At 44.8% G+C, this 15,636-nt stretch overlaps 2 protein-coding genes across 2 annotated transcripts in view; both read left to right on the forward strand.

Moving 5' to 3' along the window:
* SRD5A3 (steroid 5 alpha-reductase 3) overlaps positions 1–2,172 on the forward strand; it is a 43,591-nt gene extending 41,419 nt beyond the window's left edge. The window contains exon 6 of the mRNA XM_017875108.1: positions 283–2,172. Coding sequence (XP_017730597.1) covers positions 283–367 — 85 coding nt within the window. The 3' untranslated portion in view covers positions 368–2,172. The remainder of the gene's footprint in view (positions 1–282) is intronic.
* A 7,304-nt stretch (positions 2,173–9,476) lies between these two features.
* Positions 9,477–15,636, forward strand: part of TMEM165 (transmembrane protein 165) — a 30,714-nt gene continuing 24,554 nt past the window's right edge. The window contains exon 1 of the mRNA XM_017875106.1: positions 9,477–10,222. Coding sequence (XP_017730595.1) covers positions 10,016–10,222 — 207 coding nt within the window. The 5' untranslated portion in view covers positions 9,477–10,015. The remainder of the gene's footprint in view (positions 10,223–15,636) is intronic.

The raw sequence follows: 15,636 nt of genomic DNA on the forward strand, positions 1-15,636 counted from the left end.
TTCAGATTTGCCGTGTGCCTCCTACTGGTTCTGTTTCTCTGGAGAACCCTGACTGATATAGTTACTATGACACAGACTATTAATTGCTAACCCCAAGAGTCTTTCTCCCTTTATTCCCTATAGAAAGTGCCTCTGAAATAGAGACTACATTTCCCAGCTTCCTTTGCAATTAGCTGTCACCATGCAGCTAAGTTCTAGCCAATAAGATGGAAGCAGATGTGTTTTGCGGCAGTTCCCTTAAAACATACCTGAAGCATACCCTGTGTCTCCTTGTTTTTCCAGCCAGTCCTCCATCCTTCTGCTGGGAAGTTGGATGCTAGAGCTCTTGCAGCCACACTGGGCCATGAAGATAAAGGTCACCCCCTAGGAATGATAGAGCAGAAGGCTGGAAGGAACCTGGATTCCTGATCTCTGTGGAGCCAGTGAACTGCCTCTAATGAAGGAAAACATTTATCTCTCATTTATGCTGCATGTTCTTTTCGATTTTATGTTATGTTTAGTGGAGTATAATCCTAATTTGATACAATTGCCAACTTTTCAAAATTAGGAAATTTCACACAAATATTCAGCTCTCTGGCTTTTCTCTTGAAAATTTGGTGCATCTGACAAAACTTGAGGTCATGCTTTCCATTGCAGCAATTGACCTGGCAGAATAATAGATGCCTGCTTCAGACAGGGCTGGAGACCCCACTAATTTTTTTTTTCCCCTCATTTAGACTGGGGAGTGGGGCAAGTTGGAAAAATTGTGGATGCCTACTTTATAACTTTGTCTTTCTCCCTGCATCATTTTTAGCAAGAACATTTCAACATTGATGTAGTCTACAAGGGAAGATACTGCGAGAGGAGAAAGGAAGAAACCTTTCAGGCATCAGTTAGGGTGGGTCTTTGGTTAAATTCTTTCAAACAAAAGAACGGCCTGAAAAAATCAAGCTGCAGGCACAAATAAGGAGATCTGCACAGGGGGCCTTGCCTAAGACATTCCAACAGCCGCACAGATACAAAAGCCTACAGAGATGACTTGCCCAGATATGCATGCAGTGGAAAATTCCATCCCCTAACACATGCACAGTAAGGGGAACAAAGCAATACAGAGTAAAACTTTAGCTAAGGACCCACATTCACACTAGAAGGATGAGGAGCTACCAGAAATTCATATCTTATGCAAATGAGATGCCCAGTCCTCACTAGTTTCTTATAAAAGCCTTTGCTTAAACAGCAAAGCCTTTGTAAAAACAGCAACCCTCTTCCGGGTCCGCTCTTCACTGTGGAGAGCTTTCTTCCTTTGCTTATTAAACTTTCGCTGCAACTTCACCCTTTGCATCCACGCTCCTTAATTTTCTTGGTCATGAGATGAAGAACTCAGGTGATACTTCACAATGAGAGACTGCTACATTATGGTGCACTGGTGAAAATGTAACATTTCTGATGGTGGTGGAAGCAGAGGCCATCCTTTGCCGTTTCATGCCCAATTCTGTAGGCCTGCCTCAGGGAGAAGGGGTGCACAGGTCTCAGCATCCATAGACTTTTCATGGCGGTGAAGTTCTACTCTCAAGGTTTGGGAAGAGGGAATGAGAGGGTCTTCTACTCCATGGCTGCAACTTTTTCTCATTTTAAAGATCCTCATCTAGTCTAATGGATTTATATTTCTATGGCTGATGTAATTTTGACCCTACTTCTTGGTAATATCCAAGCCTTAATTTGATGAAAGAGTATCACCCCCACCTAATTTCCGATCACCTCTCTGCCCTGAGTAGCTTCATCAAACTTCACACCTTGACTTGACAATGGAGAGAGGATTTCCCCTAACCTGGGGGAGGATGGAGAAGATGGAGGGGATGGAGGGTGGAGCCTCAGTTGCTGTTAGACCTAAACCAGATTTGGCAATAATTGGGGGAGGTGGAGTGCCCTGGGTTGAAGGATTCTTGGTGAGTTACAGACCCATTATTGTCTTTGGCTGTAAATGAACTCAAGGTCGCTAGGAAGTGAGCAGAAAGTCAGATGAACTCTGTCTCTCAGAGGCAGGCCAAGGGCAAAGAAGGCACAGAAGCCACTTCAAAAGTGCTCAGGCCTTTTGGGAGGAAGGAGTGGGTATGGAATGGTATGGAATGAGGCTGACTTTCAAAGATGAAGCTGTGACAGATCAGAAATCTGTATTTTTGAGCCAGACTATGTCTGTGTCTAGATTTGCCTTTGTCTTTTTGTTGTCAAAATTTCATTAAACTAATTATTCATTCATGTATGAGTGTTTTCTACTGCCAGGCACTCTTTAGACAAGATTCCAACCCCAATGACACTTACGTTTTAGTTGCCAATACAGATAATAAATATAAGAAGTAAACAAAGGCCGGGCATGCTGGCTCACACCTGTAATCCCAGCACTTTAGGAGGCCGAGGAGGGTGGATCATTTGAGGTCAAGAGTTCAAAACCAGCCTGGCCAGTATGGTGAAATCCTGTCTTCACTAAAAATACTAAAAAACAAAAAACAAAAAAAAAATCACTGGGCATGGTGGCACATGCCTGTAATTCCAGCTACTCGGGAAGCTGAGGCATGAGAATTGCTTGAACCCAGCAGGCGGAGGTTGCGGTAAGCTGAGATCACACCACTGCACTCCAGCCTGGGTGACAGAATGCGACCCTGTCTCAAAAAACAAAAAGCAGGCCGGGCATGGTGGCTCACACCTGTAATGCCAGCACTTTGGGAGGCCGAGGCCAGCTGGTCACTTGAGGCCAGAAGTTCAAGACCATCCTGGCCAACATTGTGAAACCCATCTCTACTAAAAATATAAAAGTTAGCTGGGCATGGTGGTACGTGCCTGTAATCCCAGCTATTCGAGGAGGCTGAGGGAGGCGAACTGCTTGAACCAGGACTTGGGAGGCGGAGGTTGCAGTGAGTGGAGATCACGGCCCTGCACTCCAGCCTGAGCTACAGAGTGAGACTCTGTCTTGAAAAAACAAAACAAAACAAAAAAAGAAGTAAACAATTAGATAATCAGGATGGCCAGGCGTGGTGGCTCATACCTTTAATCCCAGCACTTTGGGAGGCCAAGATGGGCGGATCACTTGAGGTCAAGAGTTTGAGACCAGCCTGCCCAACACAGCAAAACCCTGTCTCTATTAAAAATACAAAAATTAGCCGGGAGTGGTGGTATATGCCTGTAGTCCCAGCTACTCAGGAGGCTGAGGCAGAAGAATCACTTGAACCCAGGAGGAAGAGGTTGCATTGAGCCAAGATCGTACCACTGCACTCCAGCCTGGGCAACAGAGCAAGACTCTGTCTCAAAAATCAAAAAGATAATTTCAGGCAGTGATAAGTGCTACGAAAAACTTTCAAAAATTCCCACACTTAAAAAGAACCAACAATGAGACAGAGTGACAAGGGTGAATGGAAGAGTCTATTTTAGATGGGTGGTCTGGGAAGGCTGCTCTTGAGGAAGTGAACTTTAACCTAAATGACCAGAAGATCTAAAAAAAAAAAAAAAAAAGAGTGTTCTCAGAAGAGAAAAGCAGAAGAAGTATAAAGAGTCTGAGGTGGAAACAAGCTCTTGGTTGGGCATGGCACATGAGGTGGAGAAAGCCAAGAGACAAGGTCACACAGGGAGGCAGGGGTAGCTCACATTAAACTTTCTTTTCTTTTTTTTTTTTTGAGACAGAGTTTCGCTCTTGTCACCCAGGCTGGAGTGCAATGGTGCAATCTTGGCTCACTGAAACCTTTGCCTCCCGGGTTCAAGCGATTCTCCTGCATCAGCCTCCTGAGTAGCTGGGATTACAGGTGCCTGACACCATGCCCAGCTGATTTTTTTATTTTTAGTAGAGATGGGGTTTTGCCATGTTGGCCAAGCTGGTTTCGAACTCCTGACCTTAGGTGATCCACCTGCCTCAGCCTCCCAAAGTGCTGGGATTACAGGTGTGAGCCAACGCACCTGGCTTAGCTCACATTAAACTTTCATTCAGAAACAGGGGCTTTGGACTTTATTCTCTGTCCATTTAGAAGTCATTACTTTTAAGCAGTGGAATGAAATTATTTTAATTTTGAAAGCTCATTCTGGCTGCTGGTTAGATTCTAGATTGGCAGAGGCAGGAAGACCAATTAGGAGGCCATTTAATGGCCTGGGTGAGAAATGACACCTCGTTTGTACAAGGTGGTAACAGTGGAGACAGAGGTGAACAGATTCAGATAGATTTTAGAATTAGAGACAAAATTTGCTGGTGGATTGGATGTGGGGTATGGGGGAATGAAAGTAATCTAACATGGTGGATGTTGGTTCCATTTACTGAGATGGAAAGCCTGAAGGAGGAACAGGTGTTTGGAGGGAGATCAAAAGACCTGTTTTGCCCTTGCTCTGTTGGAAATGCCTGTGAAACATCCAGAAGGAGATGCGAGTAAACAGTTGGATAAATGAACCTGGAACATGTATTTAGCATTCTTTTTGGAATTTTCAGCCTGCTTGTGGAAACCTAGGAAAACCCAAGAATGTAGGGAAAGGGTTGCCCTCCCTTTCCCCTGTACCAGCAGAGTTCCCACACAATGGTCCCCATCATTTAAAGGGGTTTAGCAAGCTGATGGGTAGCAGTGTGCTTTGTTTCATGTGCTTTAAAGAGTTGAGAAGGTCAAGCAAGTTGCAAATTGCTATTCATCATTCACTTACATTTGCTGAGTGCTTTAATTTTTTTTTTTTTTTTTTTTTTTTTTTGAGACAGAGTCTTGCTCTATTGCCCAGGCTGGAATGCACTGGTATGATCTCAACTCACTGCAACCTCCACCTCCCGGGTTCAAGCCATCTCTTGCCTCAGCCTCCCAAGTAGTGGGGACCACAGGCACATGCCACCACACCCAGCTAATTTTTGTATGTTTAGTAGAGATGGGGGTTTCACCATATTGGTCAGGCTGGTCTCGAACTCCTGACCTCAGGTGAGACACCTGCCTCAGCCTCCCAAAGTGCTGGGATCATAGGTGTGAGCCACCGTGCCCAGGCTGAGTGCTTTAAATTTGAATGATCTTCAGTTGACTCTTAGCGTGAAGTTTCTGGTTTCTGCTTTTCCTCTTTCCTCTATCTCCCTGCCCTGGCTTCTCTAACCAACCTTTGCTCTGTGGACTATTTAAGGCAAAAAACTTTAATCTGCCCTTTGCTGATTATGGGGTAGGAGGGTTCTCCAAAAGAGTTCAGGAAATAGCTCACTTCTCCCTATTTCTGAAACATTGAGGATGAAAACAGAGAGTGACACAGACAGGAGGCTGGGTTGGAAGGAATAATTTTAGGTCTGGTGGCCAGGTGGGCTGGGCTAATACTGAAGTCCAGAATCAAGAGCTGTTCCCACCCAGTTACAGGCAGCACTGGGCTGGGGGCAAGCCCCGCAGAGAACAGCAGATAATGTTTTTCCTTTAGGGGTCTGTCTCCCCAGAGGAAGAGGGCAGTGGAGCTGAGCCCAATATGCTCAGTTACACAGCTCAGATGGACTCTACATCATCAGAGGGGAATGACGAAGGCACTGAGAGAGGCCAGGAAATAGTCCTTTTCTTTCTTTCTTTTTTTTTTTTTGGAGACGGAGCCTCTCTCTGTCGCCCAGGCAGGAGTGCAGTGGCGTGGTCTTGGCTCACTGCAACTTCCATGTCCAGGGTTCAAGTGATTCTTCTGCCTCCGCCTCCCAAGTAGCTGGGACTATAGGCACACACCACTATGCCCGGCTAACTTTTGTATTTTTAGTAGACACGAGGTTTCACCATATTGGCTAGGCCGGTCTCAAACTCCTGACCTCGTGATCTGCCCGCCTCGGCCTCCCAAAGTGCTGGGATTACAAGCATGAGCCACCGCACCCGGCAGGAAATAGTCCTTTTCACAGAACCCTAGAGTGGAGAAACAGCATTCCCTAACAGTTAATGAAAATGTTCACCATTAATTAATTGGCTGGTCTTATATGTTTAAATTTTCATAAAGTAGATTTTCAGTAAGTGGAGCATAGGTGAATTCAACAAACAGATATAAGGCATAATTCTGCTACTTACTAGCTGTGTAATTTGGGGAAAGTTCCTTGACCTAAGTCTCAAATTTCTCATTTGCAAAAAGGATGACAGAAATAATTTATGTAACACAGTGCTCTGACTGGATCAGAATAGCATTCAATAAAGTTTTACTACTACTTTAATAACTATTCCTATTACCTTCTTATATAACCTACTGGGTGCTAGGAATATAAAGATAAAAGGCATAACCTTACCATCTAGAAGCTTAAGGCCTAGTAAGGATGTTGGAACAAAAGACATTAAAATACAGTGTAGACCCGGCGCAGTGGCTCACACCTGCCATCCCAGCACTTTGGGAGGCCGAGGTGGGTGGATCACTTGAGGTCAGGAGTTTGAGACCTGCCTTGCCAACATGGTGAAACCCCGTCTCTACTAAAAATATAAAAATTAGCCAGGCATGGTTGCGGGCGCCTATAGTCTCAGCTACTTTGGAGACTGGGGCAGGAGAATCACTTGAACCTGGGAGGTGGAGTTTGCAGTGAGCTGAGATCACACCACTGCACTCCAGCCTGGGCTACAGAGTGAGACTCCATCTCTACATAAATAAATAAAAAATAAAATATAGGACAGGCGCAGTGGCTCACACCTATAATCCCAGCACTTTTGGGAGGCCAAGGCGGGCAGATCATGAAGTCAGGAGATCAAGACCATCCTGGCTAACACAGTGAACCCATCTCCACTAAAAATACAAAAAATTAGCCAGGCGTGGTAGCACATGCCTGTAATCTTAGCTACTCAGGAGGCCAAGGCAGGAGAATTGCTTGGACCCGGGAGGCAGAGGTTGCAGTGAGCTGAGATCACGCCACTGCACTCTAGCCTGGGCAACAGAGTGAGACTCTACCTCAAAAATAAATACATAAATAAAATAAAATACAATGTAATGCACATGTAGTAGTGTTTCTTTCCATAGGATGCCTGACAGTGGTTACATTTTAGTAAGACTATATCAGTGTAGGCTATGATAAAAAAAAATCATCTTGGAATTGTTGAGCTACCTACATCCTTATTGGGTAGGGGGTCAAATAAGTAGCTTCAGTTGTTCTTCAAGAAAGGTACCAGGAAAGCTCCTACGGTTTTCCAATTTTTTTTTTAAGGGAGTCACCAATGAGGACTAGAAGGATGATGGCTCTAAACCCTCATGGTGGTGAAAACTAGAATCAACCTTGATTTAGCATGCCTGAGCATGGACCCCAGGAGGTAGATGTGTGTGGAAACAGAAATAAATCCCATGAGAATCAGACACCTAGAGCCTAGCCTAGCAGCACTTGAGGGCCCTTGGATCAGGGTGACACTGGGGCAGGCTAGAAAGGTCTTACTCTGGCCCAGATTCTGGTGCTTTGCTGACACCACTGTGCCAGTTCGCCAATGCTTTATCTCCATTTACGTTACATCTGCCAAATAGCTTTGCTGCCTTGCCCCTGAGCCACTGCACACTCAGGAGCTAGTGCTTCAGCATCCTGCAGCTGTAGCCCGGAAGTCCTCACTGCCTCATATGCTGAGATGACTGAATTTGGCCAGGAGTCCTTCCTGAGACAGCCCTGGAGTGTGGGCAGCCCATCCTACAAAATAAACAAAGCAGCCTTCAGCAATGAGGGACACACAGCCAGTTTTGCTACATTCACCCTTCTGGCTCTGTCTTTAGTCTAAGCTGCTCCTTTCAGGTCCCTCCCTTGGGACCTCAAGCCTCCCTTTCAGGCCCCTTTTAAGCACAGCAATTCCTGTATGCATTAAGGGGAGGTAGTTGAAGAAGTTTGGGCTTCTGGGTTTTATGTTATTACTGGCTTATGAAAGCTCAAACATTTGCACTCCAGGGATGATAGTTGCATCTGTTAAATTTAGTGTAAAGCTGCCTCCTTACATATTTTAAGTTCAGCCTAAAGGTTTCCCCATACTTAGTGAACTGTAGCCTAACTGGGTGTGTAAACAGACTGTAACCTATTCTTGTACGAATCACAGAGTTTTGGCCGATCACAAGTGTCCAACTGTTCAAACCGTGTTCAAATAAGGCAAACCCCAGCTATAACCAATCCAGCTGTTTTTGTCCCTCAATTATGTTTTCTGTAAGTCACTTTATTTTTTCCGACCACTCGGCAAGACTGGAGCCTCTCTGAACTTACTTTGGTTTGGGGTCTTTTTGATTTGCAAATCATTCTTTGGGTTCTTTGCTTGATTAAACGCTGTTAATTTGCCTAAGGTTTTTCTTTTAACACACCCCAAACTGTGTGGCGGCATCCTACTTACACAATAATAGAAGCATGCATAAAGCTATAACATGAAGGAACAAGTGACAAATTCTGTAACGGCAGGTGTTAGGGAAAACTTCTGAGAGTGGAGGCCTGAATAGGTTTTGGAAGTATGAGTAGGAGTTTACAAGGAGAGAATGGAGGAGGGGGAATTGCGGACAGAGCAACATGGAGGGAGGCCGGGAGCGCACACCTGTAATCCCAACACTTTGAGAGGAGGAGGTGGGCGGATCACCTGAGGTCGGGAGTTCGAGACCAGCCTGACTAACATGGAGAAACCCCATCTCTACCAAAAATACAAAATTAGCCGGGCATGGTGGACTATGCCTGTAATCCCAGCTACTCGGGAAGCTGAGGCAGGAGAATCGCTTGTACCGGGGAGGCGGAGGTTGCAGGGAGGCAGAGGTTGCAGTGAGCCGAGATCGCGCCATTGCACTCCATCCTGGGCAACAAGAACGAAACTCCGTCTCAAAAACAAAAAAAAAACCAAAAAACAAAACAAAAAAACATAGACGGAAATTTTACTATCCTATGACAAACACGGTATAGGTTCACCCACTTTCCCACAGATTGTTTTGGTAAATTAATTTTTTCTTTCAGTTAGTGATAAACTTCCTTAGCTCTTTACTGAGTACAGGTTTACTGTATGTAAATATGTGTAATATTAGATTAGTGCCTGGCACATGGTTAGCACTATCGATTTTTATTGGGGAGTCGGTCTCAGTCAAACTTATGGTAGCTCACTTTTCTTTTGGGAAGACGTAAAAATATTCTCAAGCCTTTAACTAACCATCCTTTCCTGTCTTCTAGTCTTGTTCACCCAAAGCTCCATCCTGCAAAAGTCTTAAACAGTCCATTTCAAAAGCCCAGCATTTTTAAAGGGTCTAAGGAGTAACACAAAACAAGATGCACCCAAAACGTCAAGGCCATACTGGACGAGAACAACGTTAGCCATTTTTGGTCTGGGGTAATTATAGGCAGCATCTTAAAACAAGGCTTGAAAAATGTCATGTTATTTCCAAATCCCATTTCAGAATTAAAAAAAAAAAAAAATAGCGTTTTGAGCCCCGAAGAACGTTTCTGGCGGTAGGTGGGCGCATGGAAGGTGGCACAGAGGCTCGGCAGGGGAGAGCGGAACAGAGCTGGGCGTGGCGGTGCCTGCGAGCCAGCGCCACGTAACCAGAGGCGCTCGCACTCTTTTGACCTCTAAGAGAGACTAAACGCAGGGAACAGCGGGTGTGGACATGACGGCGGAAGGCTCAGGAGGAAGTAGACGTGAAGACCCCCGCAGTCCTGGGACCGTGGGGCAGAGAGAGAGAAAAGAGGCCCCGGACGCGGCGCTGGTAGGATGCGAGCAGAGGGAGGACACGCGGCGCCGGGTACCTGCCGGGGGCGCCGGATCCAATGGGAGGAGGGCGCGTGCCGCACCTCAACCTGGCCGAGGACGTCACGACGCCGAGGCGGACGCCGGGCCAATGGGAGGCCGTCGCGGGCAGGGACGGGGCCGAGAGGAGTCGGGGCTGGGTCGCGCGGAGTCGTTTGGTTGACTCCAGTGTAGCCGCCGCCGAGAGGACTGGGGCTTGTCCCTCACCTTACTCCCGCCGCTTGCACTTCCTGGATGGTGCTGACTGCTCTCTAAGCGGAGGCGGCGGCGAGTCGTAAGGACGCGCCGCGGCGGCTGTTCGGGGTCGAGGCTTCCAGTCGCCGCACTTCCTCTTGCGGCGCCCGTGCGCTGCCGGCCCGGCGGGCGGGATGGCGGCAGCGGCCCCAGGGAACGGCCGCGCATCGGCGCCCCGGCTGCTTCTGCTCTTTCTGGTTCCACTGCTGTGGGCCCCGGCTGCGGTCCGGGCCGGCCCCGATGAAGACCTTAGCCACCGGAACAAAGAACCGCCGGCGCCTGCCCAGCAGCTGCAGCAGCAGCCGGTGGCCGTGCAGGGCCCCGAGCCGGCCCGGGTCGAGGTGAGCGGGCCGGGCCGGGCCGGGGCGGCGGGGGATGGGGCGGGCTGCGCCGGGTACCAGGCTCCAGGCCTATGAGAGCGCCGCCCTCCGCCGGCCTCTGCTGGGGGAGGGGAGCCCGGCCCCTGCTCCCGGGGTGGAGGGCGGTCGGCTGCGCTGTTTTCCGGTGAGGCCTGGTCCTGCCCGCTCCTTTAGGGAAAGGGAGAGGGAGAGTCCAAGAGGAGCCCGCTGTAAACGTTGATCTCCGGAGGACCAAGGTGCTGCCCTGGGATGGGCGTTTTATTGATCAGATGTGTCTTAGAGTAGCTGGAAAGACTCATCCCTACCAAAAAGTTTTTAACAGATGGCTGCTAGGTGGCTTTTTGTATTCCCTGAGGATCATCACATTGGCCATTTCATTGTTGAAATAGCTTATCCCAAACTGCTTACCCAAATTCGACTTGGCACTGCCTGTGCTTTTTGCCAAATAAATATGGATTATGAACCATGACTCTCACTTTTTTAAAACGTGCTTTGGCTAGCAGGAAGTACCCGTTAGGAACGCAGAGGAATTAGTCTCCGGCAGTACAGCGTGCTGCAGCGGTGTGGGATGCCAAAACTACGTTTATAAGTAAAACAGAATCCTGTATTTTGTCCTTCACTGAATAGATACTGTAAATTAACTTTTTAATCTGTTAATAGAATCAGTCCTTAGTCACTTGGCGGCGTTCTAACATTTTTTCTCTCTCCCAGTCGTGGGCTTTCGCGTTATTTCCAGTATCTACTCCCTGAATCCTGGCCAGTGTGGTACTCAAACCCCCACTCCCACCCAGGCCATCTCCACGTAACTAATCTTCCCAAACAATGAATTCTGCCATCTTGTCAGAAGTCTTCGGTGAGTTGCCTCCACTCATTTCAGTCCAGCCTTTTTAGGAGAGTGATGTTCAGGTTTCTCCTGATCTGGCTCCAGCTCACCTCTTGGCTTTTTGGCCACCGCTTTCTTGGCTCATATGCTAAAGGGATGTGCTCATCTGCAAAAAAGAATGTGCTTCAAGAACGCTTTGGGACAGGCCTTGTGCTCTCTTGCCAGTTTCTCCCTAACACAAGACCTTTTCAAAGGAAAAAAAAGACCTTCGAGTTTGAAGCCACGGATCAACTCTTCCCGCCTTGGAGAACCAGCAGATACCTACTCTCTGTGAAGCCTTCCCTAAAATTTCTTGGTTAAGAGTGATTTATCTCTGACCTTTCCTTTCCTTTCCTTTCCTACCTCCTCTCTCGTCTCTCCTTTTCTCCTTTCCGTTCCTTTTTCCTTTCCGTTCCTTTCATTTCTCCTTTCCGTTCTTTTCTCCTTTCCGTTCCTTTCTCTCTGTTCCTTTTTCCTTACCGTTCTGTTCCTTTCCTTTTCCTTTTCCTTTTCCTTTTCCTTTTTCTTTTTCTTTGTTGAGACAGGGTCTTGCTCTGTCGCGGAGGCTGGAGTGCAGTGGCGCCATCTTGGCTCACTGCAAACTCTAATTGATCCTCCCACCTCAGCCTCCTGAGTGGCTGGGACTGCAGGCGTGTGCTAACACGCCCGGCTAATTTTTGTTTATTTTTTTTTTAAGAGAGGGAGTCTCACTGTGTTGCCGAGTCTGGTCTCAAACTCCTGGGCCCAAGCGCTTCTCCGGCTTTGGCCTCCCAAGTGCTGGTGAGCTCTCATATCGGTGCATTGTTTTTGTGTTTCATGTTTTCGTTACATGTTACTTTCTTAGGCTTTTCCAGTTTTCTGTTGTTTTTCTGTGTAAGACCATAGGATAGAAATTTCTGAGAGACTGATCTTAGTTTCACTAAGCAAGAACATTTGTAAGAATCAGTGCTGTCCCAGATGTAGTAATCGATATTGAGAAATAATGAAGTTCCCCTTACTGGAAGTACTCAGGAAGAAGTTGAATAACTAACTGCTTATGAGGAGATTTCTGGTGTGGGAGGGAAGCTGGGAGCTAAAGTTACTGGAAAGTGAAGATTTTGTGAGCCGATTTCATCCTCACAACAGCCCGTTAAACAGGCAGAGGAGGTGCCGTTTTCCCGTTTGTGGATGGAGAAACCTAGGTTTGGAAGGAGTAATGGTTTAATATCACAGCTAGTTTTCAGCAGAACCAGAGTTAGAATCTGGACTTCTGTGCCTTACTAAGTTTTATTAGCATTCATTGTGGCTTAACTTACTCTTGACTTATTTAATTCATTAATGGATTTTAATGGTTTATTGGATTGTATGCTGGTGTAGTTCTTTGAGCTTGAGCTTAGCTTTCTCTTTCTCCTTTTTTGGGGAGCTTTATTGTGTATATTGTGGCATGTTTACACACACATCTTGCTGCCTTGGGTTCTTGCAAGTTGTGTACATGTTTTTATCTGCCCCTACTAGCTTTTGGGTGTCTTGAGAGCACGACTCTGGCTTACTCATCTTTGTCTATTCCAGAGGACCTTGTCTGTTCGGCATTTATTAAGTAATTTTCAAAGGCTGGGTAGAAGTATTTGCATGTCAAGTTTATGTCAGCGTTTAAATACCTTTATGGAAAAACTGGCTGTAAAATAAACTCAACCAGGAAAAAAAAAACAGCAACCCTATTTTAAGAGTCTATCCAACATTTTTTTTTTCTTTAAGTTGCAAAGGGATCCACCAGTTGGAATTACGAAAATTCAGCTTTTATTATCTGCTGGATATAACGTGATTTTGTAACCATTATTGGATTGGTGTTGGTTTAAACAATTTAGTTTTAGCTGACTATATGGTTAATTCTCAGACTCTTATGAAGTTTTTTTTTTTTTAAAAAAAGAGAGAAGATCAAAAGCACTGAACTCATGAGTAATAAATAACCCATGATAACAGAAGTATAATGGAGTGATGTCAGAGGTGTACAAGAAGTGTGAATCATTTAACATGTGAAGCCAGGGTCTTTAGTCCACTTGCGGGGGGCAAAGTGGTGAGTGGGCTTCTCCATCTTTTTCCCTCTACCTGCCCTGCTGCCCCCAGGCATATGCTTAGAAGTGGGGCTCCCATTTACACTGCCCTGCTTGTCTCTCCTGTGCTCCGCTGACCCTGCTTGACATGTCCACTCCAGGAATTGAACTGAAATGCTGATACATGAACTTAATTCTTAGTGTTCATCTTTTAGCCCTGTCATTTACCCCAGTATCACGTTATTTTAAAACAATCACTATTTTGGATTAAGTTAATTGTGTGAGTGAGAGAGAGATTATGAATATGTAACTTTGCAGGTATTTTGTTGAAGTTTTAGTCATATCGGGATTTTTAATATAGAAATAATAAATGTAGAGCTACTAATATCCTTTTAAGAAGCTAGGAAAATCTAGCCATGCAAAATGCCACAGTGGTAGAAACAGTGTCCAGTAAACATGTTAAATGGTCTTAAGGATTCTTGTCTTTTAAAGTTTTATTTAATTTTTGTTATAGAGACAAAGTCTTCTTATAGCTCATAACTCATTGCAGCCTCCAGCTCCTGGACTCAGGCCATCCTCCTGCCTCAGCCTTCTGAGTAGCTGGGAAGGGGTCCTTGTCTTTAAAACTAGGGGTGTGGAGGGAAGGGCGGGTGTAATATAGTATGATTTTTCTCTTTAATATTTTCATATATTGGTGATTCATTTTAGTTATACACATATTTATTATTGTTTATTCTAATTTTGTATTATAGTAGAATATAATTGTCTTGTTGTCTTCCTTTTTTTTTTTTTAAGAGACTGGGTCTCACTATGTTGCCCAGCCTGCTCTCAAACTCCTGGGCTCAAGGGATCTTCCTCTCTTGGCCTGCCAAAGTGGTGGGATTACAGGTATGAGCCATCATGCCTGGCCTTGTCTTGTTTTAATTATATTTTTATGTAACTTTTTGATACTGCTCAAGTATGTTTTCCTCTATCTACAGTACTCAGTATGCTGAAAGATTTTTCTTTCACATGTTTTCTAAACTATGTAATATAAGTGTCATTTGCTTTTTTCCCCACCTGATGGAGGTAAAAAATGATCCAAGTAGTTTAACAGCCATATAAGCAAGAGTTGAGCATTGCTGAATATGTAAGTTTCAACGGATTTGCTTTGCAACTACATGCAGTAGATCTTTTAAGAGGGTAGGATATATAACTATAACCTTTTTTGTGCCACTGTGTGAGAGTGGACATCTGAAAATGGAGCAGGGAAGCGTCTCTCCTTGGTTAGTAGGCATTCAAGTGGAAGATAATGTTATAAAAACCTAGTTGTGTCTTATAGGGTGCTAAAAGCAAGGTGACTGAACTTCTAACAGGGCATGCTACATTGAGTATGTACTTTTCTCTATAATTAGGTTAAAAAAAAGTTGGTAGGTAATATGAACTTACAGTCATGATTAACCTCCAATTTACAAACCCATGATAAAAAGTGTTGTTGATTACTTGGATCCTATATTTTCTGCAGTTTATGTTTCTAGTGACTTACTCAATATGGTTTTTTTTCTTATTCCTTCCCTGGGCAGAATATGTAATATAAGAAACATAAGCCCTTTTAGTTGAGGGAGATCAGAGATTTAATAAAAGTCATTTATATCTTATTGCATTTTCTGGAAGTCCAAGGAAGAATGACTCTGGTTGCATAGCACTTTTAATAAAGCCACAGAATCATTACCTGACCCAAGTGCCAGTTCTTGTTACCATATTTTTACTTTACTGTTTTTGGTATTTCATTTATTTATTATGTTTCAGCTGTGAGAGTACCTTCTACAAAACATTTTAAACTTTTTTCTATTTTCATTAAGTTGCAGTCCCACTCCACCCAGTCCAGCCTCCTAATTCTAGCCTCTGTACAGCTAAGATTGAGGCCATCAGTTATCAGGATACCTGCTCATAATCACCTTCTCAGAAGGCAATTACATTAATACTGAATTTATTTAGTGGTGTTCTGTCATCAAAAAAACTCATTAAAAAAAAAAAATCAACGAAGGCTGGGCACAGTGGCTCACGCTGTCATCCCTGCACTTTGGGAGGCCGAGGTGGGTGGATCACCTGAGGTCAGGAGTTCTAGACCAGCCTGGCCAACATGATGAAACACCATCTCTACTAAAAATACAAAAAATTAGCTGGGCGTGGTGGCGCATGCCTGTAATCCCTGCTTGAGAATCCCAGGAGAATCGCTGGAACCCAGAAGGTGGAGGTTGCAGTGAGCCGAGATTGTGCTGCTTACTGCACTCCAGCCTGGGCCACAAGAGGAAAACTCTGTCTTAAAAAAAAAAAAAAAGAAAAAAAAAATCAATGAAACTAAACACATTTAATAAATTTCAAGTGCATAAATACATTACAAAACAATAACATTCATAAAAATAAACATTAAAACAAAAGATAATTTTATAACAAAATAATTATTAAATATAAATTCTAATATAAATTAACAAGTAACATTAGTATTTAAAAATAGTGAAACC

Source organism: Rhinopithecus bieti, unplaced genomic scaffold (assembly GCF_001698545.2).
Source record: "Rhinopithecus bieti isolate Rb0 unplaced genomic scaffold, ASM169854v2 scaffold_7212, whole genome shotgun sequence".
In the NCBI taxonomy this organism is placed as follows: domain Eukaryota; kingdom Metazoa; phylum Chordata; class Mammalia; order Primates; family Cercopithecidae; genus Rhinopithecus; species Rhinopithecus bieti.